The sequence below is a fragment of the Cuculus canorus genome, chromosome 1 (assembly GCF_017976375.1).
Source record: "Cuculus canorus isolate bCucCan1 chromosome 1, bCucCan1.pri, whole genome shotgun sequence".
Lineage (NCBI taxonomy): Eukaryota > Metazoa > Chordata > Aves > Cuculiformes > Cuculidae > Cuculus > Cuculus canorus.
The window spans coordinates 613,760-641,204 of NC_071401.1; the positions used below are offsets into that span (position 1 = coordinate 613,760).

Sequence of the window (27,445 nt, forward strand, 5' to 3'; positions counted from 1 at the left end):
ACTCGCGTTTATTTGTGCGGGGCGTCTGGGGGCGGCCCGAGCGCCTCCAGGAGCCGCGGGAAGTTGGGGGTCCCCCACCCGGTGACGGGGTCCCAGGCGGGGCCCGCGCAGAACCCGCGGCCCTGCACCGCCCCGTCCAGGCACGACACGTGGCAGCCGCGCGTCACCTGCCGGGAGCCGCCGTCACCCGCGGGAAACCGCGCCGACGCCTCGGGCCCACAGCGCCCCACAGCGGACCCTGCCCCACAGCGTTCTCTGCCCCACAGCGGCCCCACAGCCCCACAGCGGCCTCAGCCCCACAGTGGCCCCACAGCGGTCCCACAGCGGCCCCTCAGCCCCACAGCGGCCCCACAGCCCCCCCTCTGCCCCACAGCGGCCCCACAGCCCCACAGCGGCCCCACCGCGGCCTCTGCCCCACAGAGGCCCCACAGCACCATAGCGCCCTCTGCTCCACAGCAGCCCCACAGCCCCACAGCGGCCTCTGCCCCACAGCGGCCTCTCTGCGGCCCCATAGCGGCCCTCTGCCCCACAGTGGCCCTTCAGCCCCACAGCGGCCCCACAGCACCACAGCGGCCTCTGCCCCACAGCAGCCCAACAGCCCCACAGTGGCCTCTGCCCCACAGCAGCCCCACAGCCCCACAGTGGCCCCACAGCCCCACAGCGGACTCTGCCCCACAGCAGCCCCACAGTGGCCTCAGCCCCACAGCAGCCCTACAGCGGCCCCACAGCACCACAGCAGCCCCACAGCGGCCTCTGCCCCACAGCGGCCCCACAGCCCCACAGCGGCCTCTGCCCCACAGCGGCCTCACAGCGGCCCCTCAGCCCCACAGCGGCCCTCAGCAGCCCCACAGCGGCCTCTGCCCCACAGCGGCCCCACCGCGGCCTCTCCCCCACAGCAGTCTCTGCCCCTCAGCGGCCCCACAGCGGCCTTCTGCCCCACAGCTCCACAGCGGCCCCACAGCGGCCCCTCAGCCCCACAGCGGCCCCACATCCCCCTCAGCCCCACATCCCCCCTGTGCCCCACATCTCCCCTCTGCCCCACATCCCCCTGTGCCCCACATCTCCCCCTGTGCCCCACAGCCCCCCTCTGCCCCACATCCCCCCTGTGCCCCACATCTCCCCTCTGCCCCACATCCCCCTGTGCCCCACATCTCCCCCTTTGCCCCACAGCCCCTCTGCCCCACATCTCCCCTCTGCCCCACATCTCCTCTGCCCCACATCTCCCCTCTGCCCCACATCTCCCCTCTGCCCCACATCCCCTCTGCCCCACAGCCCCCCTGTGCCCCACAGCCCCCCTCTGCCCCACAGCCCCCCTGTGCCCCACATGCCCCCTCTGCCCCACACCCCTCTGCCCCACAGCCCCTCTCTGCCCCACATCTCCCCCTGTGCCCCACAGCCCCCCTGTGCCCCACAGCCCCTCTCTGCCCCACACCTCCCCCTGTGCCCCACAGCCCCTCACGTCGTAGATGGCGTCGCGGTGGCCGCGGCGGCGGAGGCCGTACAGCGCGGGGTTGAGGAAGCCGAGGGGCGCGAGGCCGCGCCGCAGCCGACGGTCGTTGATCAGCGCCACCATTCCCGCCACCACCGGCGTCGACGCCTGCGGGGACACCACCGACACCGTCACCGTCACCGCCACCGACACCGTCACCATCACCGCTCAGCGTCAACGTCATCATCACCACCACCATCACCGTCACCGTCACCACCACCGCTCAGCATCAACGCCACCGCTCAGCACCACCGTCAACGCCACCGTCACCGCTCAGCACCACCGTCAACGCCACCGTCACCGCTCAGCGCCACTGTCACCACCATCACCACCACCACCACTGCTCAGCATCAACACCACCGTCACCGCCACCATCACCGTCACCGTCAACATCAACGTCACCATCACCACCACCACCATCACCACCGTCACCAACACTGTCACCGCTCAGCGTCAACACCACCGTCACTGCTCAGCGCCACCGTCACCATCACCACCACCACTGTCACCACTGCCACCACCACCATCACCATCACCGCCACTGCCACTGTCACCACCACTGCCACCGTCACCGCCAGCATCACCGTCACCGCTCAGCGCCACTGTCACTGCCATGACCACCACCGCCACTGCTCAGCGTCAATGCCATCGTCACCGCCACCGTCACCACTCGGCGTCAACACTCAGCAGCACCATCACCGTCACTGCCACTGCTCAGTGCCACCACCACCGTCACCGCTCAGCGTCAACGCCACCGTCACAACCGTCACCGCCACTGCCACCGCTCAGCGTCAACACCACTGTCACCACTGTCACTGCTCAGCGCCACCGTCACCACCACCATCACCGTCACCACCACCATCACCGTCACCACCACTGCCACCACTCAGCATCGCCACTGTCACCACCACCACCACCGCCACCACTCCGCATCAATGCCACCGCCACCGCTCAGCGCCACCATCACCATCACCGTCACTGTCACCGCCACTGTCACCGCTCAGTGCCACCATCACCGCCACTGCTCAGTGCTATTGTCACCACCACCGCCATCGCCACTGTCACTGCCATCGCCACTGCTCAGTGCCACCGTCACCGCCACTGCCACCACCACTGTCACCGTCACCGCCATCATCACCGTCACCGTCACCACCACCACTCAGCGTCAACGCCACTGTCAACGCCACTGCTCAGCGCCGCCGCCACCACCGCTGTCACCGTCATCGCTGCTGTCACTGCCACTGCCATCGTCACCGTCACCGTCACCGCCACCACTCAGCGTTAACGGCACTGTCACTGCCACCACCACCACTCAGCGCCACCGCAACCACCACCACAACCACCACCGTCACCACCACCGCCACTGTTCAGCGTCAATGCCACTGCCATCACCGCCACCGCTCAGCGTCAACACCACCGTCACCGCCACTGTCACCGTTACCGCCACCGCTCAGCACCATTGTCACCGCCACCGCCACAACCACCACCACCGTCACTGCCACCGCTCAGCATCAATGCCACCGTCACTGTCACCATCACTGCCACCGTCACCATCACCGCCACCACCACCGTCACCACCACCGCTCACTGCTCAGCGCCACTGTCACCACTGCCACCACCACCGCTCACTGCTCAGTGCCACCGTCACCATCACCGCCACCACCACTGTCACCGTCACCGCTGCTGTCACTGCCACTGTCATCGTCACCGTCACCGTCACCACCACTGCTCAGCATCACCGTCACCATCACCGCCACCACTCAGTGTCAACGCCACTGTCACTGCCACCACCACTGCTCAGCGCCACCGTGATCACCACCGTCACCACCACTGCCACCGTCACCGCCACCGCTCAGCGTCGCCACCATCACCACCACTGTCACTGCTCAGCACCACCATCACTGTCACCGCCACCATCACTGTCACCACCACTATCGCTCAGCATCGCCACCGTCACCACCGCCATCACCACCACTGCCACTGTCACCGCCAGCGTCACCGCCACCATCACCGCCACCACTCAGCGTCAACTCCACTGCTACCGTCACCATCACTGCCACCGCTCAGCGCCACCGTCACCACCACTGCCACTGTCACCGTCACCACCACCACTACCGCCACCACCACCGTCACTGTCACCATCACCACCATCACCACCACCACCACCACCACTGTCACCGCTCAGCGTCAATGCCACCGCCATCACTGCCACCGCCACTGCTCAACGTCAACACCACCATCACCGCCACTGTCACCGTCACCACCACTGTCACTGCCACTGCCATCATCACTGTCACCATCACCGCCACCACTCAGCGTCAACGCCACTGTCACCGCCACCACCACTGCTCAGCGCCACCGCGATCACCACCGTCACCACCACCGCCACCGTCACCGTCACCACCACCGCTCAGCACCATTGTCACTGTCACCACCACTGTCACTGCCACTGCCATCGTCACTGTCACCGTCACCGCCACCACTCAGCGTCAACGCCACTGTCACCACCACCACCACTGCTCAGCGCCACCGCGATCACCACCGTCACCACCACCGCCACCACCACCACCACCGTCACCGCTCAGCACCACTGTCACTGCCACCACCACCGTCACCACCACCGCTCGGCGTCACCGCCACCGCCGGCGCTCACCGACGTTCCCGACACCCATGGCAGGGGGACGCGGTTGGACACCACCCAGTAGTTGTCGGAGAGCGCCGCCAAATCCGGGTACGCGCGGCCACCGCGGTTGAAGTACGACTCCGGAGGGAGAGCGGGAGCCGAACGCAGGAACTGCTGCACCGCCGCCGCCTGCGGGGACACCACAGCCCCGGAGGGTCCCATCCAACCACCACCACCACCACCACCAGGGAACCACCAGGAGGAACCTCAGGAGGAACCTCAGGAGGAACCTCAGGAGGTTCAACTGAGGGTTCTACAGCTCAGGAGGAACAACCCATGGAACGGGACACGGTCATGGAATCACTGAGGTGGGAAAAGAGCTTTGGGATTGTCCCATCCAACCACCAACACTGCCAACACCACCACGGAACCGCCAGGAGGAACCTCATGAAGTTCAACTGAGGGTTCTACAGCTCAGGAGGAACAAAACCCATGGACCGGGACACGGTCATGGAATCACTGAGGTGGGAAAAGACCACCCAAGGGCACCAATCCCACCAGAGAACCGCGTCCTGAAGGTGGAATGTTGGGTGGAGGAACCTCATGAGGTTCAACTGAGGGTTCTACAGCTCAGGAGGAACAAAAGCCATGGACCGGGACACGGCCATGGAATCACTGAGGTTGGAAAAGCCCTGGAGGGTCCTCCAGTCCATCCATCAACCCAACGGTACCAACGCCACCAGAGAACCGCGTCCCAAAGGTGGAATGTTGGGTGGGAGGAACCTCATGGGAAGAACCTCATGAAGTTCAACCAAGGAACGAGGAGGGTTCTACAGCTCAGGAGGAACAAAACCCATGGACCGGGACACGGTCATGGAATCACTGAGGTGGGAAAAGACCACCCAAGGGCACCGATCCCACCAGAGAATGGGGTCCTGAAGGTGGAACGTTGGGTGGAGGAACCTCATGAGGTTCAACTGAGGGTCCTGAAGCTCAGGAGGAACAACCCATGGACCGGGACACGGTCATGGAGTCATTGAGGTGGGAGAAGACCTCAAGGGTCATCGAGTCCATCCATCAACCCAACAGTACCAACGCCACCAGAGAACCGTGTCCTGAAGGTGGAACGTTGGGTGGAGGAACCTTATGAGGTTCAACTGAGGGTTCTACAGCTCAGGAGGAACAAAACCCATGGACCGGGACACGGTCATGGAGTCATTGAGGTGGGAGAAGACCTCGAGGGTCATCGAGTCCATCCATAAACCCATCAATATCAACACCACCAGAGAATCAGGTCCTGAAGGTGGAACGTTGGGTGGAGGAACCTCATGAGGTTCAACTGAGGGTTCTACAGCTCAGGAGGAACAACGCATGGACCGGGACACGGCCATGGAATCACTGAGGTGGGAAAAGCCCTCAAAGGTCCTCCAGTCCATCCCTCAACCCAACGGCGCCAACGCCACCACCAAACGCTGACCCTCACCACCACCACCACGTGGATTTTGAACCCCTCCAGAGATGGGGACTCCACCGTTGTCCTTCGCAGCCTCTGCCACGGCTTCACCACTTCCTTCCAGGATGGAATTCCTCCCAGGATCCCACCCAACCCTCCCCTGGAGACGGTTCCTCTCATCCCATCCTTTGTTCCTCAGGAGAAGACACCAACACCCACCTCCCCACAACCTCCTTTTGGTTGGAGGTCCATGAGGTCTCCCTTTGGCCTCTTCTTCTCCAGACCAAACCCCTCCGGGTCCCTCAGCCCCTTCCCAGGTTCTCCCACCCCTTCCACAGCTCCGTTCCCTTCTCCGGAGGCTCTCCAGGACCTCGAGGTCCTTCTTGGAGACCGGGAGGGTTGGAGGTGGTGACCTTCTCCTGGTGGCCTCCCCCCTCCCGTCCTTCCCGGAGCAGCGCGTCCTCACCTGGTAGTCGGGCATGGAGAAGACATTGCTGAAGCCTCCACCGCTGATGTAATCCGTCACCTCCTCCGTCACCAGGAAAGGGTTCCGGAACGATGTTCCACCAACCGTGGTGACATAGGGACTGCGGAGGACAGAGACGGAACAGCCGGGGATGAAGGACCGCGTTCTCCTGGAGGATCTCCCCACCTTCCTCTGGGCCACCACTCACGGACGGGGACCTCTCTGACCACTCCAAACCCATCCAAACCCCCCTCAGATGCCTCCAGGGATGAAGGATCGATCCATGTTCTCCACCCAGAGATCCTCAGAGATCCTGGAGGATCTGCCCACCTTCCTCTGGGCCACCAACCATGGATGAGGACCTCTCCGACCACTCCAAACCCCATCCAACCCCCCCTCAGATGCCTCCAGGGATGAAAAATCGATCCATGTTCTCCACCCGGAGCTCCTCAGGGATCCTGGAGGATCTCCCCACCTTCCTCTGGGCCACCACTCACGGACTGGGACCTCTCCGACCACTCCAACCCCTCCTCAGATGCCTCCAGGGATGAAGGATCGATCCACGTTCTCCACCCGGAGCTCCTCAGAGATCCTGGAGGATCTCCCTCCCTTCCTCTGGGCCTCCATTCCTGGAGCTCCAAAGCCTCTTTGTCCTTCTGGAGCTTCTCAAGAACCTCCAATTCCATCCCAACGCTCACCTCGAGGCCGGAAAACTGGGCCGGAAGGTGTGATTGCCCCCGGGCTCCCGTCGGCAACCGGAGCCATCGTCACCTGCAACGGAGACCATCGGCAACGTCCACCACGGTGGGAAGAGCTCCTCCCTCCATCCCAACGTCCACCAACACTGTGGTGGGAATTGCTCCTTCCTCCATCCCAATGTCCATCTTGGTGGGAAGAGCTCCTCCCTCCACCCCAACGCTCCCATGGAAGATCTCCTCCATCCCAACGCTCCCATGGAAGATCTCCTCCATCCCAACGCTCCCATGGAAGATCTCCTCCATCCCAACGCTCCCATGGAAGATCTCCTCCATCCCAACACTCCAATGGAAGATCTCCTCCACCCCAACGTTCCCATGGAAGATCTCCTCCATCCCAACGCTCCCATGGAAGATCTCCTCCCTCCATCCCAACGCTCCCATGGAAGATCTCCTCCCTCCGTCCCAACACTCCCATGGAAGATCTCCTCCATCCCAACGCTCCCATGGAAGATCTCCTCCATCCCAACGCTCCCATGGAAGATCTCCTCCCTCCGCCCCAACGCTCCCATGGAAGATCTCCTCCACCCCAACGCTCCCATGGAAGATCTCCTCCATCCCAACGTTCCCATGGAAGATCTCCTCCATCCCAACGCTCCCATGGAAGATCTCCTCCCTCCGCCCCAACGCTCCCATGGAAGATCTCCTCCACCCCAACGTTCCCATGGAAGATCTCCTCCCTCCATCCCAACGCTCCCATGGAAGATCTCCTCCGTCCGCCCCAACGCTCCCATGGAAGATCTCCTCCACCCCAACGCTCCCATGGAAGATCTCCTCCATCCCAACGTTCCCATGGAAGATCTCCTCCATCCCAACGCTCCCATGGAAGATCTCCTCCACCCCAACGCTCCCATGGAAGATCTCCTCCACCCCAACGCTCCCATGGAAGATCTCCTCTCTCCATCCCAACGCTCCCATGGAAGATCTCCTCCATCCCAACGCTCCCATGGAAGATCTCCTCCATCCCAACGCTCCCATGGAAGATCTCCTCCATCCCAACGCTCCCATGGAAGATCTCCTCCCTCCATCCCAACGTTCCCATGGAAGATCTCCTCCCTCCACCCCAACGCTCCCATGGAAGATCTCCTCCACCCCAACGCTCCCATGGAAGATCTCCTCCCTCCACCCCAACGCTCCCATGGAAGATCTCCTCCATCCCAACGCTCCCATGGAAGATCTCCTCCATCCCAACGCTCCCATGGAAGATCTCCTCCGCCCCAACGTTCCCATGGAAGATCTCCTCCATCCCAACACTCCCATGGAAGATCTCCTCCATCCCAACGTTCCCATGGAAGATCTCCTCCCTCCACCCCAACACTCCCATGGAAGATCTCCTCTCTCCATCCCAACGCTCCCATGGAAGATCTCCTCCATCCCAACGCTCCCATGGAAGATCTCCTCCATCCCAACGTTCCCATGGAAGATCTCCTCCCTCCACCCCAACACTCCCATGGAAGATCTCCTCTCTCCATCCCAACGCTCCCATGGAAGATCTCCTCCACCCCAACGCTCCCATGGAAGATCTCCTCCATCCCAACGCTCCCATGGAAGATCTCCTCCATCCCAACGCTCCCATGGAAGATCTCCTCCATCCCAACGCTCCCATGGAAGATCTCCTCCACCCCAACGCTCCCATGGAAGATCTCCTCCATCCCAACGCTCCCATGGAAGATCTCCTCCATCCCAACGTTCCCATGGAAGATCTCCTCCATCCCAACGCTCCCATGGAAGATCTCCTCCCTCCACCCCAACGCTCCCATGGAAGATCTCCTCCATCCCAACGTTCCCATGGAAGATCTCCTCCATCCCAACGCTCCCATGGAAGATCTCCTCCATCCCAACGCTCCCATGGAAGATCTCCTCCCTCCATCCCAACGCTCCCATGGAAGATCTCCTCCCTCCATCCCAACGCTCCCATGGAAGATCTCCTCCATCCCAACGTTCCCATGGAAGATCTCCTCCATCCCAACGCTCCCATGGAAGATCTCCTCCATCCCAACGCTCCCATGGAAGATCTCCTCCCTCCACCCCAACGCTCCCATGGAAGATCTCCTCCATCCCAACGTTCCCATGGAAGATCTCCTCCCTCCGCCCCAACGCTCCCATGGAAGATCTCCTCCCTCCACCCCAACGCTCCCATGGAAGATCTCCTCCCTCCATCCCAACGCTCCCATGGAAGATCTCCTCCACCCCAACGCTCCCATGGAAGATCTCCTCCGCCCCAACGTTCCCATGGAAGATCTCCTCCACCCCAACGCTCCCATGGAAGATCTCCTCCACCCCAACGCTCCCATGGAAGATCTCCTCCATCCCAACGCTCCCATGGAAGATCTCCTCCCTCCATCCCAACGCTCCCATGGAAGATCTCCTCCATCCCAACGCTCCCATGGAAGATCTCCTCCATCCCAACGTTCCCATGGAAGATCTCCTCCATCCCAACGCTCCCATGGAAGATCTCCTCCCTCCATCCCAACGTTCCCATGGAAGATCTCCTCCATCCCAACGTTCCCATGGAAGATCTCCTCCATCCCAACGCTCCCATGGAAGATCTCCTCCATCCCAACGCTCCCATGGAAGATCTCCTCCATCCCAACGCTCCCATGGAAGATCTCCTCCATCCCAACGCTCCCATGGAAGATCTCCTCCCTCCATCCCAACGCTCCCATGGAAGATCTCCTCCATCCCAACGCTCCCATGGAAGATCTCCTCCCTCCATCCCAACGTTCCCATGGAAGATCTCCTCCCTCCATCCCAACGCTCCCATGGAAGATCTCCTCCCTCCGCCCCAACGCTCCCATGGAAGATCTCCTCCATCCCAACGCTCCCATGGAAGATCTCCTCCATCCCAACGTTCCCATGGAAGATCTCCTCCACCCCAACGCTCCCATGGAAGATCTCCTCCATCCCAACGCTCCCATGGAAGATCTCCTCCATCCCAACGCTCCCATGGAAGATCTCCTCCATCCCAACGCTCCCATGGAAGATCTCCTCCACCCCAACGCTCCCATGGAAGATCTCCTCCATCCCAACGTTCCCATGGAAGATCTCCTCCACCCCAACGCTCCCATGGAAGATCTCCTCCATCCCAACGCTCCCATGGAAGATCTCCTCCATCCCAACGCTCCCATGGAAGATCTCCTCCATCCCAACGCTCCCATGGAAGATCTCCTCCATCCCAACGCTCCCATGGAAGATCTCCTCCATCCCAACGTTCCCATGGAAGATCTCCTCCATCCCAACGCTCCCATGGAAGATCTCCTCCATCCCAACGCTCCCATGGAAGATCTCCTCCATCCCAACGTTCCCATGGAAGATCTCCTCCATCCCAACGTTCCCATGGAAGATCTCCTCCATCCCAACGCTCCCATGGAAGATCTCCTCCATCCCAACGTTCCCATGGAAGATCTCCTCCCTCCATCCCAACGCTCCCATGGAAGATCTCCTCCCTCCACCCCAACGCTCCCATGGAAGATCTCCTCCCTCCATCCCAACGCTCCCATGGAAGATCTCCTCCATCCCAACGCTCCCATGGAAGATCTCCTCCATCCCAACGCTCCCATGGAAGATCTCCTCCATCCCAACGCTCCCATGGAAGATCTCCTCCCTCCATCCCAACGCTCCCATGGAAGATCTCCTCCATCCCAACGCTCCCATGGAAGATCTCCTCCATCCCAATGCTCCCATGGAAGATCTCCTCCCTCCATCCCAACGCTCCCATGGAAGATCTCCTCCGTCCGCCCCAACGCTCCCATGGAAGATCTCCTCCACCCCAACGCTCCCATGGAAGATCTCCTCCATCCCAACGTTCCCATGGAAGATCTCCTCCATCCCAACGCTCCCATGGAAGATCTCCTCCACCCCAACGCTCCCATGGAAGATCTCCTCCACCCCAACGCTCCCATGGAAGATCTCCTCCCTCCATCCCAACGCTCCCATGGAAGATCTCCTCCATCCCAACGCTCCCATGGAAGATCTCCTCCACCCCAACGCTCCCATGGAAGATCTCCTCCCTCCACCCCAACGCTCCCATGGAAGATCTCCTCCATCCCAACGCTCCCATGGAAGATCTCCTCCATCCATCCCAACGTTCCCATGGAAGATCTCCTCCACCCCAACGCTCCCATGGAAGATCTCCTCCATCCATCCCAACGTTCCCATGGAAGATCTCCTCCATCCCAACGCTCCCATGGAAGATCTCCTCCATCCCAACGTTCCCATGGAAGATCTCCTCCATCCCAACGCTCCCATGGAAGATCTCCTCTCTCCATCCCAACGCTCCCATGGAAGATCTCCTCCATCCCAACGCTCCCATGGAAGATCTCCTCCATCCCAACGCTCCCATGGAAGATCTCCTCCATCCCAACGCTCCCATGGAAGATCTCCTCCCTCCATCCCAACGTTCCCATGGAAGATCTCCTCCCTCCACCCCAACGCTCCCATGGAAGATCTCCTCCACCCCAACGCTCCCATGGAAGATCTCCTCCCTCCACCCCAACGCTCCCATGGAAGATCTCCTCCATCCCAACGCTCCCATGGAAGATCTCCTCCATCCCAACGCTCCCATGGAAGATCTCCTCCGCCCCAACGCTCCCATGGAAGATCTCCTCCATCCCAACGCTCCCATGGAAGATCTCCTCCATCCCAACGTTCCCATGGAAGATCTCCTCCCTCCACCCCAACACTCCCATGGAAGATCTCCTCTCTCCATCCCAACGCTCCCATGGAAGATCTCCTCCACCCCAACGCTCCCATGGAAGATCTCCTCCATCCCAACGCTCCCATGGAAGATCTCCTCCATCCCAACGCTCCCATGGAAGATCTCCTCCATCCCAACGCTCCCATGGAAGATCTCCTCCACCCCAACGCTCCCATGGAAGATCTCCTCCATCCCAACGCTCCCATGGAAGATCTCCTCCATCCCAACGTTCCCATGGAAGATCTCCTCCATCCCAACGCTCCCATGGAAGATCTCCTCCCTCCACCCCAACGCTCCCATGGAAGATCTCCTCCATCCCAACGCTCCCATGGAAGATCTCCTCCATCCCAACGCTCCCATGGAAGATCTCCTCCATCCCAACGCTCCCATGGAAGATCTCCTCCCTCCATCCCAACGCTCCCATGGAAGATCTCCTCCCTCCATCCCAACGCTCCCATGGAAGATCTCCTCCATCCCAACGTTCCCATGGAAGATCTCCTCCATCCCAACGCTCCCATGGAAGATCTCCTCCATCCCAACGCTCCCATGGAAGATCTCCTCCCTCCACCCCAACGCTCCCATGGAAGATCTCCTCCATCCCAACGTTCCCATGGAAGATCTCCTCCCTCCGCCCCAACGCTCCCATGGAAGATCTCCTCCCTCCATCCCAACGCTCCCATGGAAGATCTCCTCCACCCCAACGCTCCCATGGAAGATCTCCTCCGCCCCAACGTTCCCATGGAAGATCTCCTCCACCCCAACGCTCCCATGGAAGATCTCCTCCACCCCAACGCTCCCATGGAAGATCTCCTCCATCCCAACGCTCCCATGGAAGATCTCCTCCCTCCATCCCAACGCTCCCATGGAAGATCTCCTCCATCCCAACGCTCCCATGGAAGATCTCCTCCATCCCAACGTTCCCATGGAAGATCTCCTCCATCCCAACGCTCCCATGGAAGATCTCCTCCCTCCATCCCAACGTTCCCATGGAAGATCTCCTCCATCCCAACGTTCCCATGGAAGATCTCCTCCATCCCAACGCTCCCATGGAAGATCTCCTCCATCCCAACGCTCCCATGGAAGATCTCCTCCCTCCATCCCAACGCTCCCATGGAAGATCTCCTCCATCCCAACGCTCCCATGGAAGATCTCCTCCATCCCAACGCTCCCATGGAAGATCTCCTCCCTCCATCCCAACGCTCCCATGGAAGATCTCCTCCATCCCAACGCTCCCATGGAAGATCTCCTCCCTCCATCCCAACGTTCCCATGGAAGATCTCCTCCCTCCATCCCAACGCTCCCATGGAAGATCTCCTCCCTCCGCCCCAACGCTCCCATGGAAGATCTCCTCCATCCCAACGCTCCCATGGAAGATCTCCTCCATCCCAACGTTCCCATGGAAGATCTCCTCCACCCCAACGCTCCCATGGAAGATCTCCTCCATCCCAACGCTCCCATGGAAGATCTCCTCCATCCCAACGCTCCCATGGAAGATCTCCTCCATCCCAACGCTCCCATGGAAGATCTCCTCCATCCCAACGCTCCCATGGAAGATCTCCTCCATCCCAACGTTCCCATGGAAGATCTCCTCCACCCCAACGCTCCCATGGAAGATCTCCTCCATCCCAACGCTCCCATGGAAGATCTCCTCCATCCCAACGCTCCCATGGAAGATCTCCTCCATCCCAACGCTCCCATGGAAGATCTCCTCCATCCCAACGCTCCCATGGAAGATCTCCTCCATCCCAACGTTCCCATGGAAGATCTCCTCCATCCCAACGCTCCCATGGAAGATCTCCTCCATCCCAACGCTCCCATGGAAGATCTCCTCCATCCCAACGCTCCCATGGAAGATCTCCTCCATCCCAACGTTCCCATGGAAGATCTCCTCCATCCCAACGCTCCCATGGAAGATCTCCTCCATCCCAACGTTCCCATGGAAGATCTCCTCCCTCCATCCCAACGCTCCCATGGAAGATCTCCTCCCTCCACCCCAACGCTCCCATGGAAGATCTCCTCCCTCCATCCCAACGCTCCCATGGAAGATCTCCTCCATCCCAACGCTCCCATGGAAGATCTCCTCCATCCCAACGCTCCCATGGAAGATCTCCTCCCTCCATCCCAACGCTCCCATGGAAGATCTCCTCCATCCCAACGCTCCCATGGAAGATCTCCTCCATCCCAATGCTCCCATGGAAGATCTCCTCCCTCCATCCCAACGCTCCCATGGAAGATCTCCTCCATCCCAACGTTCCCATGGAAGATCTCCTCCCTCCATCCCAACGCTCCCATGGAAGATCTCCTCCATCCCAACGCTCCCATGGAAGATCTCCTCCATCCCAACGTTCCCATGGAAGATCTCCTCCATCCCAACGTTCCCATGGAAGATCTCCTCCATCCCAACGCTCCCATGGAAGATCTCCTCCCTCCATCCCAACGTTCCCATGGAAGGATCTCCTCCATCCCAACGCTCCCATGGAAGATCTCCTCCATCCCAACGCTCCCATGGAAGATCTCCTCCCTCCACCCCAACGCTCCCATGGAAGATCTCCTCCACCCCAACGCTCCCATGGAAGATCTCCTCCGCCCCAACGTTCCCATGGAAGATCTCCTCCCTCCGTCCCAACGTTCCCATGGAAGGATCTCCTCCGCCCGCCCCTACGGCACCGGAGGCGAAGAGGACGGTGAGTCCGCGCGCGGCCGCCTTCATGAACTCCACGTTGAGGCGCTCGACGTAGGCGCGCGAGAGGCTGTCCTCGGCGTCGCCGTAGCTGACGGAGTGCACCCACGGCACCGCCGAGGTGTTGCTCAGCACCAGGAGCCACTCCAGGAACGGCTCCTGACTCTCGTGACGCCCTACGGAGAGAAAAAGGGAATGGGGAATGGGAATGGGAATGGGGGAGAGCAGCGTTGGATCCATGGGGTTTGGCCCAATGGAGAGCAGAGACGATGTCCCGTATGGTCAGGAGGGATCCAGGGGGAAGGGATGGATCCAGGGGGAAGGGATGGAGCCAGAGGGAAGGGATGGATCCAGAGGGAAGGGATGGATCCAGGGGGAAGGGATGGAGCCAGAGGGAAGGGATGGATCCAGAGGGGAAGGGATGGATCCAGGGGGAAGGGATGGATCCAGAGGGGAAGGGATGGAGCCAGAGGAAAGGGATGGACTCAAAGGGAAGGGATGGACTCAAAGGGAAGGGATGGATCCAGAGGGAAGGGATGGATCCAGAGGGAAGGGATGGATCCAGGGGGAAGGGATGGATCCAGGGGGAAGGGATGGACCCAGGGGGAAGGGATGGACCCAGGGGGAAGGGATGGATCCAGAGGGAAGGGATGGATCCAGAGGGAAGGGATGGAGCCAGAGGAAAGGGATGGACTCAAAGGGAAGGGATGGACTCAGAGGGAAGGGATGGACTCAAAGGGAAGGGATGGATCCAGAGGGGAAGGGATGGATCCAGAGGGAAGGGATGGATCCAGAGGGAAGGGATGGATCCAGAGGGAAGGGATGGATCCAGAGGGAAGGGATGGATCCATGGGGAAGGGATGGATCCAGAGGGAAGGGATGGATCCAGAGGGAAGGGATGGATCCAGAGGGAAGGGATGGACCCAGAGGGAAGGGATGGATCCAGGGGGAAGGGATGGACCCAGAGGGAAGGGATGGATCCAGGGGGAAGGGATGGATCCAGGGGGAAGGGATGGATCCAGAGGGAAGGGGTGGATCCAGGGGGAAGGGATGGATCCAGGGGGAAGGGATGGACCCAGAGGGGAAGGGATGGATCCAGAGGGAAGAGATGGATCCAGGGGGAAGGGATGGACCCAGAGGGAAGGGACGGATCCAGAGGGAAGGGACGGATCCAGAGGGAAGAGATGGATCCAGAGGGAAGGGATGGACCCAGAGGGAAGGGATGGACTCAAAGGGAAGGGATGGATCCAGGGGGAAGGGATGGATCCAGGGGGAAGGGATGGATCCAGAGGGAGCGACGGGAAGAGCGGCAAAGCCCCGGCAGATGCCACCAAAGGCCGCGGCGGAGACCCCACACCCGGAGGGGCTCAGAGCCGCGTGGATGTGGCGCTCAGGGACTCCGTTTGGTGGTGGCGTTGGACCGGAGGAGGACATTCTGTGACCTTTGACATCACTTCGAGGTCCCTTCCAACTCAACTCATTCCATGACTCTATGACCTTTGAGGTCCCTTCTGACCCAACTCATTCCATCATTCTATGACCTTTGAGGTCTCTTCCAACCCAACTCATTCCATCATTCTATGACCTTTGAAGCCCCTTCCAACCCAACTCATTCCATGACCTTTGAGGTCCCTTCCATCCCAACTCATTCCATGATTCTATGATCTTTGAGGTCCCTTCCATCCCAAACCATTCCATGATTCTATGACCTTTGAGGTCCCTTCCAACCCAACTCATTCCATCATTCCATGACCTTTGAGGTCCCTTCCAACCCAACTCATTCCATCATTCTATGGTCTTTGAAGCCCCTTCCATCCCAACCCATTCCATGACTCAATGACCTTCGAGGTCCCTTCCAACCCAACTCATTCCACGACTCGATGCTCTTTGAGATCGTTTCCAACCTCAACGCCTCCACGACTCCACGGAAGCCCCCGCGGATATCTCCGGCGCAGTACCTGCGTTGCTGAAGACCCACGTGGAGATGTTGGCGCCGGTGCTCATGATGTACTCCACGTCCAGGCTGGCTTCCAGCCCGGCTTTGCCTCTTCCCTGCGGTCCCACCACTCGGTCAACGCTGGAGCGATGTCGGAAGCTGCTCCCGAAGAGCTCCATGAACTCGGCCACGTCGGCCTGGTGGAAATACTGCTCCAGGAACTGCGGAAACAACCGCCGGAAAAGGGTTTTCCCAATGGAAGTTCCCTTCCGAAGTCGGCCAAGAGTGGAGCTACGGAGTTCCACCCCACCAACTCCTACGGAACGCTCCGAGCTGCTCCGGGATCACCGGATCCACCAAATCCTTGGAGAAGAACCAAAGCCCGGATGGCGGTGCGGCTCCGGCGTTACCTGGGCGCAGGCCTGGCTGTTGTTGGCCAACTGTCCGACGTCCTCTGCCGTCATGTTGTACCTCTTCCGGAGGATGGACGGCGTCACTCCGAGGTGGAACGCCGCCCGCGCGCCCTTGGATCGCTCCCATTCCGCCTCTTTCTTGGCCCAAGCTCTGCTCACCACCTTCCGCTCGGCCGGGAAGCGGTGGAGGCCGCCCACTGCGAGAGGGAGGAGCCGTCAAGGGAACGGTGGCTTTGGGGCTCCTCCATCCCCATCTCCCTCCACCCCAACGCTCCCATGGAAGATCTCCTCCCTCCATCCCAACCACCACGCGGGAGTTGGGAAGCAGAGAATCAGGGATTGGGTGGGAAAGGATCTCAAAGGCCATTTGGTTCCACCTCACTGCTGTGGGGCAACCCTGGGAGGGGTGGGGTGGGGTGGAAGGGACCTCAGAGGTCATGGGATCATGGAATGGGTTGGGTTGGAAGGACCTCAAAGGTCATAGAATGATGGAATGAGTTGGGTTGGAAGGACCTCAAAGGTCATGGAATGATGGAATGAGTTGGGGTTGGAAGGACCTCAAAGGTCATAGAATCATGGAATGGTTTGGGATGGAAGGGACCTTAAAGGTCATTGAGTCATGGAATGGGTTGGGTTGGAAGGGACCTCAAAGACCATAGAATCATGGAATGAGTTGGGTTGGAAGGGACCTCAAAGGTCATAGAGTCATGGAATGAGTTGGGTTGGAAGGACCTCGAAGATCATAGAATGATGGAATGAGTTGGGATGGAAGGACCTCAAAGGTCACAGAATCATGGAATGGATTGGAAGGGACCTCCAATACCCTCCAGTGCAATCTCCCGGCCATGAGCAGAGACATCTCCAACCCATGGAGGTGGCTCCAAAGCCCCTCCACCCCACCCATGGAAGCTTCCCGGGATGCAGGAGCCGTGTTCTCCACCCAAGAGCTCCTCAGGGATCCTGGAGGATCTGCCCTGCCTTCCCGTGGGCCACCAACCATGGACGAGGACACCTCCCACCACTCCAAACCCCATCCAAACCCCCCTCAGATGCCTCCAGGGATGAAGGATCCATGTTCTCCACCCATAGCTCCTCAGGGATCCTGGAGGATCTGCCCTACCTTCCTCTGGGCCACCAACCATGGACGAGGACACCTCCAACCACTCCAAACCCCATCCAAACCCCCCTCAGATGCCTCCAGGGCTGAAGGATCCATGTTCTCCACCCGGAGCTCCTCAGGGATCCTGGAGGATCTGCCCTACCTTCCCGTGGGCCACCAACCATGGATGAGGACACCTCCCACCACTCCAAACCCCATCCAAACCCCCCTCAGATGCCTCCAGGGCTGCAGGATCCATGTTCTCCACCCATAGCTCCTCAGGGATCCTGGAGGATCTCTCTCCCCATGGATGAGGACCTCTTCGACCACACCAACCCCCACCCAATGCCGCTCCGGGAAGCACCGAAGTCGATGTGGGGAGCGATGTCCTCAGGAACACCGTAGGGACGCGGAGAGCGAACAACGCTGCGACCGCCCTGCGCGTAGCGGTGGAACTCCGCGCCCGGAAGGAGACGTTCGGCAACGCTGGGGAACGGTGACGGGAACGGATCAACGAGAACCACCACAGCTCCGTCCCCACCACAGCACCGTCCCCACCACAGCTCCGTCCCCACCACAGCTCCGTCCCCACCACAGCTCCGTCTCCACCACAGCTCCGTCCCCACCACAGCACCGTCCCCACCACAGCTCCGTCTCCACCACAGCTCCGTCCCCACCACAGCTCCGTCCCCACCACAGCTCTGTCCCCACCACAGCTCCATCTCCACCACAGCTCCGTCCCCACCACAGCTCCATCTCCACCACAGCTCCGTCCCCACCACAGGTCCGTCCCCACCACAGCTCCATCTCCACCACAGCTCCACCTCCACCACAGCTCCGTCTCCACCACAGCTCCGTCTCCACCACAGCTCCACCTCCACCACAGCTCCACCTCCACCACAGCTCCACCTCCACCACAGCTCCATCTCCACCACAGCTCCATCCCCACAACAGCTCCGTCCCCACCACAGCTCCGTCCCCACCACAGCTCCATCCCCACCACAGCTCCGTCCTCACCACAGCTCCGTCCCCACCACAGCTCCATCTCCACCACAGCTCCGTCCCCACCACAGCTCCATCTCCACCACAGCTCCATCTCCACCACAGCTCTGTCCCCACCACAGCTCCGTCCCCACCACAGCTCCGTCCCCACCACAGCTCCGTCCCCACCACAGCTCCATCTCCACCACAGCTCCGTCCCCACCACAGCTCCGTCCCCACCACAGCTCCGTCTCCACCACAGCTCCGTCCCCACCACAGCTCCGTCCCCACCACAGCTCCGTCTCCACCACAGCTCCGTCCCCACCACAGCTCCGTCCCCACCACAGCTCCATCCCCACCACAGCTCCATCTCCACCACAGCTCCATCTCCACCACAGCTCCATCTCCACCACAGCTCCGTCCCCACCACAGCTCCGTCCCCACCACAGCTCCGTCCCCACCACAGCTCCGTCTCCACCACAGCTCCACCTCCACCACAGCTCCATCTCCACCACAGCTCCGTCTCCACCACAGCTCCGTCTCCACCACAGCTCCACCTCCACCACAGCTCCACCTCCACCACAGCTCCACCTCCACCACAGCTCCATCTCCACCACAGCTCCATCCCCACAACAGCTCCGTCCCCACCACAGCTCCGTCCCCACCACAGCTCCATCCCCACCACAGCTCCGTCCTCACCACAGCTCCGTCCCCACCACAGCTCCATCTCCACCACAGCTCCGTCCCCACCACAGCTCCATCTCCACCACAGCTCCATCTCCACCACAGCTCTGTCCCCACCACAGCTCCGTCCCCACCACAGCTCCGTCCCCACCACAGCTCCGTCCCCACCACAGCTCCATCTCCACCACAGCTCCGTCCCCACCACAGCTCCGTCCCCACCACAGCTCCGTCTCCACCACAGCTCCGTCCCCACCACAGCTCCGTCCCCACCACAGCTCCGTCTCCACCACAGCTCCGTCCCCACCACAGCTCCGTCCCCACCACAGCTCCATCCCCACCACAGCTCCATCTCCACCACAGCTCCATCTCCACCACAGCTCCATCTCCACCACAGCTCCGTCCCCACCACAGCTCCGTCCCCACCACAGCTCCGTCCCCACCACAGCTCCGTCTCCACCACAGCTCCACCTCCACCACAGCTCCATCTCCACCACAGCTCCGTCTCCACCACAGCTCCGTCTCCACCACAGCTCCATCTCCACCACAGCTCCGTCCCCACCACAGCTCCATCTCCACCACAGCTCCATCTCCACCACAGCTCCGTCCCCACCACAGCTCCATCCCCACCACAGCTCCATCTCCACCACAGCTCCATCTCCACCACAGCTCCGTCTCCACCACAGCTCCGTGTCCACCACAGCTCCGTCCCCACCACAGCTCCGTCCCCACCACAGCTCCGTCCCCACCACAGCTCCACCTCCACCACAGCTCCGTCCCCACCACAGCTCCGTCCCCACCACAGCTCCATCTCCACCGGAGGTCCATCTCCACCTCATGGCCTCACCTCGCGGCCATGCGGCACTGCAGGAAGTCGCGGGTGGTGACGCTGCGGCACTCCTCGACGCCGCTGCTCCGAAGCCACTTCTCCACGGCCGCCACCGCGCCGGGGGACGGTTGGATGAGGCGCCGCAACTCCTCCAGAGTCAGGAACCGCCCTGCGAGGAACCGCCGAGACGCTGTGGTGGACACCATCGGGTCCAAACGACCCCTGAGGAGCGCATGCGCCGCGTTCCACAACGGAGACTCCACCGCTGAGAACCTCATCTCCTGAACCCCTCTGGGATGGAGACTCCACCGCTGAACCATCTCTGAGAACCTCATCTCCTGAACCCCTCTGGGATGGAGACTCCACCGCTGAACCATCTCTGAGAACCTCATCTCCTGAACCCCTCTGGGATGGAGACTCCACCGCTGAACCATCTCTGAGAACCTCATCTCCTGAACCCCTCTGGGATGGAGACTCCACCGCTGAACCATCTCTGAGAACCTCATCTCCTGATCCCTTCCTGCCCTCCACCCATGGATCCAGGTTCTCCAGATCCCTCTGCAGACCCTTCCTGCCCTCCACCCATGGATCCAGGTTCTCCACATCCCTCTGCAGACCCTTCCTGCCCTCCATCCATGGATCCAGGTTCTCCAGATCCCTCTGCAGACCCTTCCTGCCCTCCATCCATGGATCCAGGTTCTCCAGATCCCTCTGCAGACCCTTCCTGCCCTCCATCCATGGATCCAGGTTCTCCACATCCCTCTGCAGACCCTTCCTGCCCTCCATCCATGGATCCAGGTTCTCCAGATCCCTCTGCAGACCCTTCCTGCCCTCCATCCATGGATCCAGGTTCTCCAGATCCCTCTGCAGACCCTTCCTGCCCTCCATCCATGGATCCAGGTTCTCCAGATCCCTCTGCAGACCCTTCCTGCCCTCCACCCATGGATCCAGGTTCTCCAGATCCCTCTGCAGACCCTTCCTGCCCTCCACCCATGGATCCAGGTTCTCCAGATCCCTCTGCAGACCCTTCCTGCCCTCCATCCATGGATCCAGGTTCTCCAGATCCCTCTGCAGACCCTTCCTGCCCTCCACCCATGGATCCAGGTTCTCCAGATCCCTCTGCAGACCCTTCCTGCCCTCCATCCATGGATCCAGGTTCTCCAGGTCCCTCTGCAGACCCTTCCTGCCCTCCACCCATGGATCCAGGTTCTCCACATCCCTCTGCAGACCCTTCCTGCCCTCCATCCATGGATCCAGGTTCTCCAGATCCCTCTGCAGACCCTTCCTGCCCTCCATCCATGGATCCAGGTTCTCCAGATCCCACTGCAGACCCTTCCTGCCCTCCATCCATGGATCCAGGTTCTCCAGATCCCTCTGCAGACCCTTCCTGCCCTCCACCCATGGATCCAGGTTCTCCACATCCCTCTGCAGACCCTTCCTGCCCTCCATCCATGGATCCCGGTTCTCCACATCCCTCTGCAGACCCTCCCATCCGTGGATCCCGGCATTCCCGGTCGCTGTGCCGTTACCGTACTGCGGTGATCCGGGGTCGGATACGGTGCGGATGAGGCGGTGGAGTCGGGCGATGCCGCGTTGGCGCAGCGCCAGCGTCAGCTCCACGCTGTGATCCGCTGGGACGCGCCCGGCGTGGCTCCATCCGTCGGGAACGCTGGAAGGAGGCGGGGGGGGGAAATCAGCGGATCCGGCATCCCAGTGATCCCGGCCCTTCCTGGCGATCCTCATCCCGGGGATTCCGGCCCTCCCCGGTGATCCTGGATGATCCCCATTGATCTCAACCTTCCCGGTGATCCTAATCCTCCCTGGTGATCCTGGATAATCCCATTGATCCCAATCCTTCCCAGTGATCCTGGATCACCCCGGTGATCCCAATCCTTCCCTCTGATTGTGGATGATCCCGGTGATCCCAAATGTTCCCAGTGATCCTGGATGATCCCGGTGATCCCAATCCTTCCCAGTGATTGTGGATGATCCTGGTGATCCCAATCCCTCCCGGTGATCCTGGACAATCCTGGTAACCCCAACCTTCCCCAGTGATCCTAATCCTTCTCTCCGATTATGGATGATCCCGGTGATCCCAATCTTCCCTGGTAATCCTAATCCTTCCCAATGATTGTGGATGATCCCATTGATCCCAACCCTCCCTGGTGATCCTGGATCATCCCGTTGATCCCAATCCTTCCCATTGATCCCAATCCTTCCTGGTGATCCTGGTCAATCCCAGTAATCCCAAACCTTCCCTGGTGATCCTGGATGATCCCGGTGATCCCAACCCTCCCTGGTGATCCCAAACATTCCCAGTGATTGTGGATCATCCCGTTGATCCCAATCCTTCCCGGTGATCCTAATCCTTCCCTCTGATTATGGATGATCCCATTGATCCCAATCCTTCCCAGTGATCCTGGATCATCCCGGTGATCCCAATCCTTCCCGGTGATCCTAATCCTTCCCTCTGATTGTGGATGATCCCGGTGATCCCAAACCTTCCCGGTGATCCTGGATGATCCCGGTAATCCCAACCTTCCCCAGTGATCCTAATCCTTCTCTCCGATTATGGATGATCCCGGTGATCCCAATCTTCCCTGGTGATCCCAATCCTCCCCATTGATCCCAATCCTTCCTGGTGATCCTGGACAATCCCAGTAATCCCAATCCTTCCCTGGTGATCCTGGATGATCCCGGTGATCCCAACCCTCCCCGGTGATCCCAAACCTTCCCAGTGATTGTGGATTATCCCGTTGGTCCCAATCCTCCCCGGTGATCCTAATCCTTCCCTCTGATTATGGATGATCCCATTGATCCCAATCCTTCCCAGTGATCCTGGATCATCCCGGTGATCCCAATACTTCCTGATGATCCTGGATGATCCCAGTGATCCTAATCTTCCCTGGTGATCCTAATCATTCCCATTAATCCTAATCCTTCTCTCTGATTGTGGATGATCCCAATCCTTCCCGGTGATCCTTATCCTTCCCAATGATTGTGGATTATCCCATTGATCCCAAACCTTCCCGGTGATCCTGGATGATCCCCGTGATCCCAACCTTCCCCAGTGATCCTAATCCTTCCCAGTGATCCTGGATAATCCCATTGATCCCAATCCTTCCTGATAATCCTGGATGATCTCATTGATCCCAATCCTCCCTGGTGATCCCAATCCTTCCCAGTGATTGTGGATGATCCCGGTGATCCCGGGATCCCAGTGACCCGAATCCTTCCCTGGTGATCATGGATGATCCCATTGATCCCTATCCTTCCCAGTGATCCCAATCCTTCCCGGTGATCTTAATCCTTCCCAGTGATTGTGGATGATCCCAGTGATCCCAACCCTCCCCGGTGATCCCAAACATTCCCAGTGATTGTGGATCATCCCGTTGATCCCAATCCTCCCCGGTGATCCTAATCCTTCCCAATGATTATGGATAATCCCATTGATCCCAATCCTTCCCAGTGATCCTGGATCATCCTGGTGATCCTAATCATTCCCGGTAATCCTAATCCTTCCTTCTGATTGTGGATGACCCCGGTGATCCCAAACCTTCCCGGTGATCCTGGACGATCCTGATGATCCCCCTCCCCTCCCTCGACGATCCCGGCCGATCCCGCTCTTTCCCAGCATTCCCGGCCGCTCCCGCTCTTTCCCAGCATTCCCAGCTGATCCCACTCCTTCCCAGCATTCCCGGCGTTCCCACTCCTTCCCGGCATTCCCGGCCGATCCCGCTCCCTCCCGGCATTCCCGGCTGATCCCGCTCCCTCCCAGCATTCCCGGCTGATCCCGCTCCTTCCCAGCATTCCCAGCTGATCCCACTCCTTCCCAGCATTCCCGGCCGATCCCACTCCCTCCCGGCATTCCCGGCTGATCCCGCTCCCTCCCGGCATTCCCGGCTGATCCCACTCCTTCCCAGCATTCCCGGCCGATCCCACTCCCTCCCAGCATTCCCGGCTGATCCCGCTCCTTCCCAGCATTCCCGGCCGCTCCCACTCCCTCCCAGCATTCCCGGCTGATCCCGCTCCTTCCCAGCATTCCCGGCCGATCCCACTCTTTCCCAGCATTCCCGGCCGATCCCACTCCCTCCCAGCATTCCCGGCTGATCCCGCTCCTTCCCAGCATTCCCGGCCGATCCCACTCCCTCCCAGCATTCCCGGCTGATCCCGCTCCTTCCCAGCATTCCCGGCCGCTCCCACTCCCTCCCAGCATTCCCGGCTGATCCCGCTCCTTCCCAGCATTCCCGGCCGATCCCGCTCCCTCCCAGCATTCCCGGCCGATCCCACTCCCTCCCAGCATTCCCGGCCGATCCCGCTCCCTCCCAGCATTCCCGGCCGATCCCGCTCCTTCCCAGCATTCCCAGCCGCTCCCGCTCCTTCCCAGCATTCCCGGCTTTCCCACTCCTTCCCAGCATTCCCGGCCGATCCCGCTCCTTCCCAGCATTCCCGGCCGCTCCCGCTCCCTCCCAGCATTCCCGGCCGCTCCCGCTCCTTCCCAGCACTCCCGGCCGATCCCGCTCCTTTCCAGCATTCCCGGCTGATCCCACTCCCTCCCAGCGTTCCCGCTCTTTCCCGCTCCATCCCAGCATTCCCGGTATTCCCGGTATTCCCAGCCGCTCCCGGCATTCCCGGTATTCCCGGCATTCCCGGCCGATCCCGCTCTTTCCCAGCATTCCCGGTATTCCCGGTGTTCCCGCTCCCTCCCAGCATTCCCGGCCGATCCCGCTCTTTCCCGGCATTCCTGGCGTTCCCGGCCGTTCCCGCTCCATCCCGCTCTTTCCCGGTGTTCCCGGCTGATCCCGGCATTCCCGGCATTCCCGGTATTCCTCACCGGAAGGGCTGATCCGCCTCCAGCAGCAGTGCCGCAGCGCAGCTCCAGGCGACCGCGCAGAGCGCCAACGCCCAACGGCGCCCCCGAACCCTGCGAGGGGCACCCCACGGCCTGGCACGAACCCCAACTCCGGGGGGACCCCAACAGCTCCCCGAGAGACCCCCGAGAGACCCCCAAGGGCCGGGGGACCCCAACAGCCCCCCGAGAGATCCCCAAGAGACCCCCAAATCCCTGGGACCCCCACTGGGACCCCAACAGGCCCCCAAGAGACCCCCGAGAGCCGGGGACCCCCCAGGACCCCAACAGCCCCCCAAGAGCCCCCCAAGAGACACCCAAGTTCCAGGGACCCCCCTGGGACCCCAACAGCCCCCCAAGATCACCCCAAGTCCCGGGACCCCCACTGGGACCCCAAGAGACCCCCAAATCCCTGTGACCCCCACTGGGACCCCAAGAGCCCCCCAAGAGCCTCCCAAGAGCCCCCAAATCCACGTGACCCCCACTGGGACCCCAAGAGCCCCCCCAAGAGCCCCCAAAGAGCCCCCCAAGTGCCGGGGACCCCACTGGGACCCCGAGAGACCCCCAACAGCCCCTCAAGAGCCCCCCAAATCCCTGTGACCCCCACTGGGACCCCAAGAGCCCCTCAAGAGACCCCCAAGAGCCCCCCAAGTGCCAGGGGACCCCCCGGGAACCCAACAGCCCCCAAGAGACCCCCAAGAGCCCCCCAAGTTCTGGGACCCCCCTGGACCCCAACAGCCCCCCAAGATCACCCCAAGTCCCAGGACCCCCACTGGGACCCCAAGAGACCCCCAAATCCCCGTGACCTCCACTGGGACCCCAACAGCCCCCCAAGTCCCCGTGACCCCTATGGGACCCCGAGAGCCCCCCAAGTCCCCGTGACCCCACTGGGACCCCGAGAGCCCCCCAAGTCCCTGTGACCCCCAATGAGACCCCAAGAGCCCCCCAAGTCCCTGTGACCCCCAATGAGACCCCAAGAGCCCCCCAAGTCCCTGTGACCCCTATGGGACCCCGAGAGCCCCCCAAGTCCCTGTGACCCCCAATGGGACCCCGAGAGCCCCCCAAGTCCCCGTGACCCCCACTGGGACCCCAAGAGCCCCCCAAGTCCCTGTGACCTCCACTGGGACCCCAAGAGCCCCCCAAGTCCCCGTGACCCCAATGGGACCCCGAGAGCCCCCCAAGTCCCTGTGACCCCCAATGAGACCCCAAGAGCCCCCCAAGTCCCTGTGACCCCCAATGAGACCCCGAGAGCCCCCCAAGTCCCCGTGACCCCCACTGGGACCCCGAGAGCCCCCCAAGTCCCCGTGACCCCCACTGGGACCCCGAGAGCCCCCCAAGTCCCTGTGACCCCCAATGAGACCCCAAGAGCCCCCCAAGTCCCTGTGACCCCTATGGGACCCCGAGAGCCCCCCAAGTCCCTGTGACCCCCAATGGGACCCCGAGAGCCCCCCAAGTCCCCGTGACCCCCACTGGGACCCCAAGAGCCCCCCAAGTCCCCGTGACCCCAATGGGACCCCGAGAGCCCCCCAAGTCCCCGTGACCCCTATGGGACCCCGAGAGCCCCCCAAGTCCCCGTGACCCCAATGGGACCCCGAGAGCCCCCCAAGTCCCTGTGACCCCCAATGAGACCCCAAGAGCCCCCCCAAGTCCCTGTGACCCCCAATGAGACCCCGAGAGCCCCCCAAGTCCCCGTGACCCCCACTGGGACCCCGAGAGCCCCCCAAGTCCCTGTGACCCCCAATGAGACCCCAAGAGCCCCCCAAGTCCCTGTGACCCCTATGGGACCCCAAGAGCCCCCCAAGTCCCTGTGACCCCTATGGGACCCCGAGAGCCCCCCAAGTCCCTGTGACCCCCACTGGGACCCCAAGAGCCCCCCAAGTCCCTGTGACCCCCAATGGGACCCCGAGAGCCCCCCAAGTCCCCGTGACCCCCCCTCCCCCATGACCCCCCTCACCCCCCCCCGCGTTACCCCATTTTCCTCCCGCTCTGCCCCGGGTCACGTGAGTGGCGCGAGGGAGCTCCCCGGTCACGTGACGGGTCTGGGAGCGCGGTCACGTGACGGGGGAGGGCGCGCGTGGGGAGGGCGACGGGCGAATCCCAGCCGGAGGCACGGTCACGTGACTCGCAGAGGCGGGAGGGGAGGCGGGCCTGGGTCACGTGACTGAGGAGCAGGCGCCAAATAATCACGTGACGGGGTGTCTGGTGCAGGAGGTCACGTGACTCGCAGAGCTCTTAGGCGGGGGGGGGCGGATGGGGCGGAGGAACGGGGGGGTCTGAGCTCTTGCGGTGCGGTCCTGAGATGCTTTGCGGGGTCCTGAGCTGCAGGATGGGGCTCTGAGGGGGTCCTGAGCTGCTCTGGGGGGTCCTGAGCTGCAGGATGGGGCTCTGAGGGGGTCCTGAGCTGCTCTGGGGGGTCCTGAGCTGCAGGATGGGGCTCTGAGGGGGTCCTGAGCTGCTGTGGGGGTGTCCTGAGCTGCAGGATGGGGCTCTGGGGG

At 61.4% G+C, this 27,445-nt stretch overlaps 1 protein-coding gene across 1 annotated transcript; it reads right to left on the reverse strand.

Annotated features, from left to right (window-relative positions):
• Positions 1–27,037, reverse strand: TPP1 (tripeptidyl peptidase 1). The gene is made up of 13 exons (XM_054078907.1): positions 26,920–27,037; positions 24,936–25,025; positions 21,631–21,770; positions 20,120–20,270; positions 17,975–18,096; positions 16,509–16,708; positions 16,121–16,319; positions 14,150–14,338; positions 6,730–6,802; positions 6,032–6,152; positions 4,143–4,301; positions 1,460–1,597; positions 1–167 (listed from the first exon to the last, which is right to left on the reverse strand). Exons 1-13 carry the CDS (start codon positions 26,922–26,924, stop codon positions 9–11), a joined length of 1,746 nt encoding a protein of 581 aa, XP_053934882.1. The 5' UTR covers positions 26,925–27,037; the 3' UTR covers positions 1–8.
• Between the last annotated feature and the right edge of the window lie 408 nt (positions 27,038–27,445).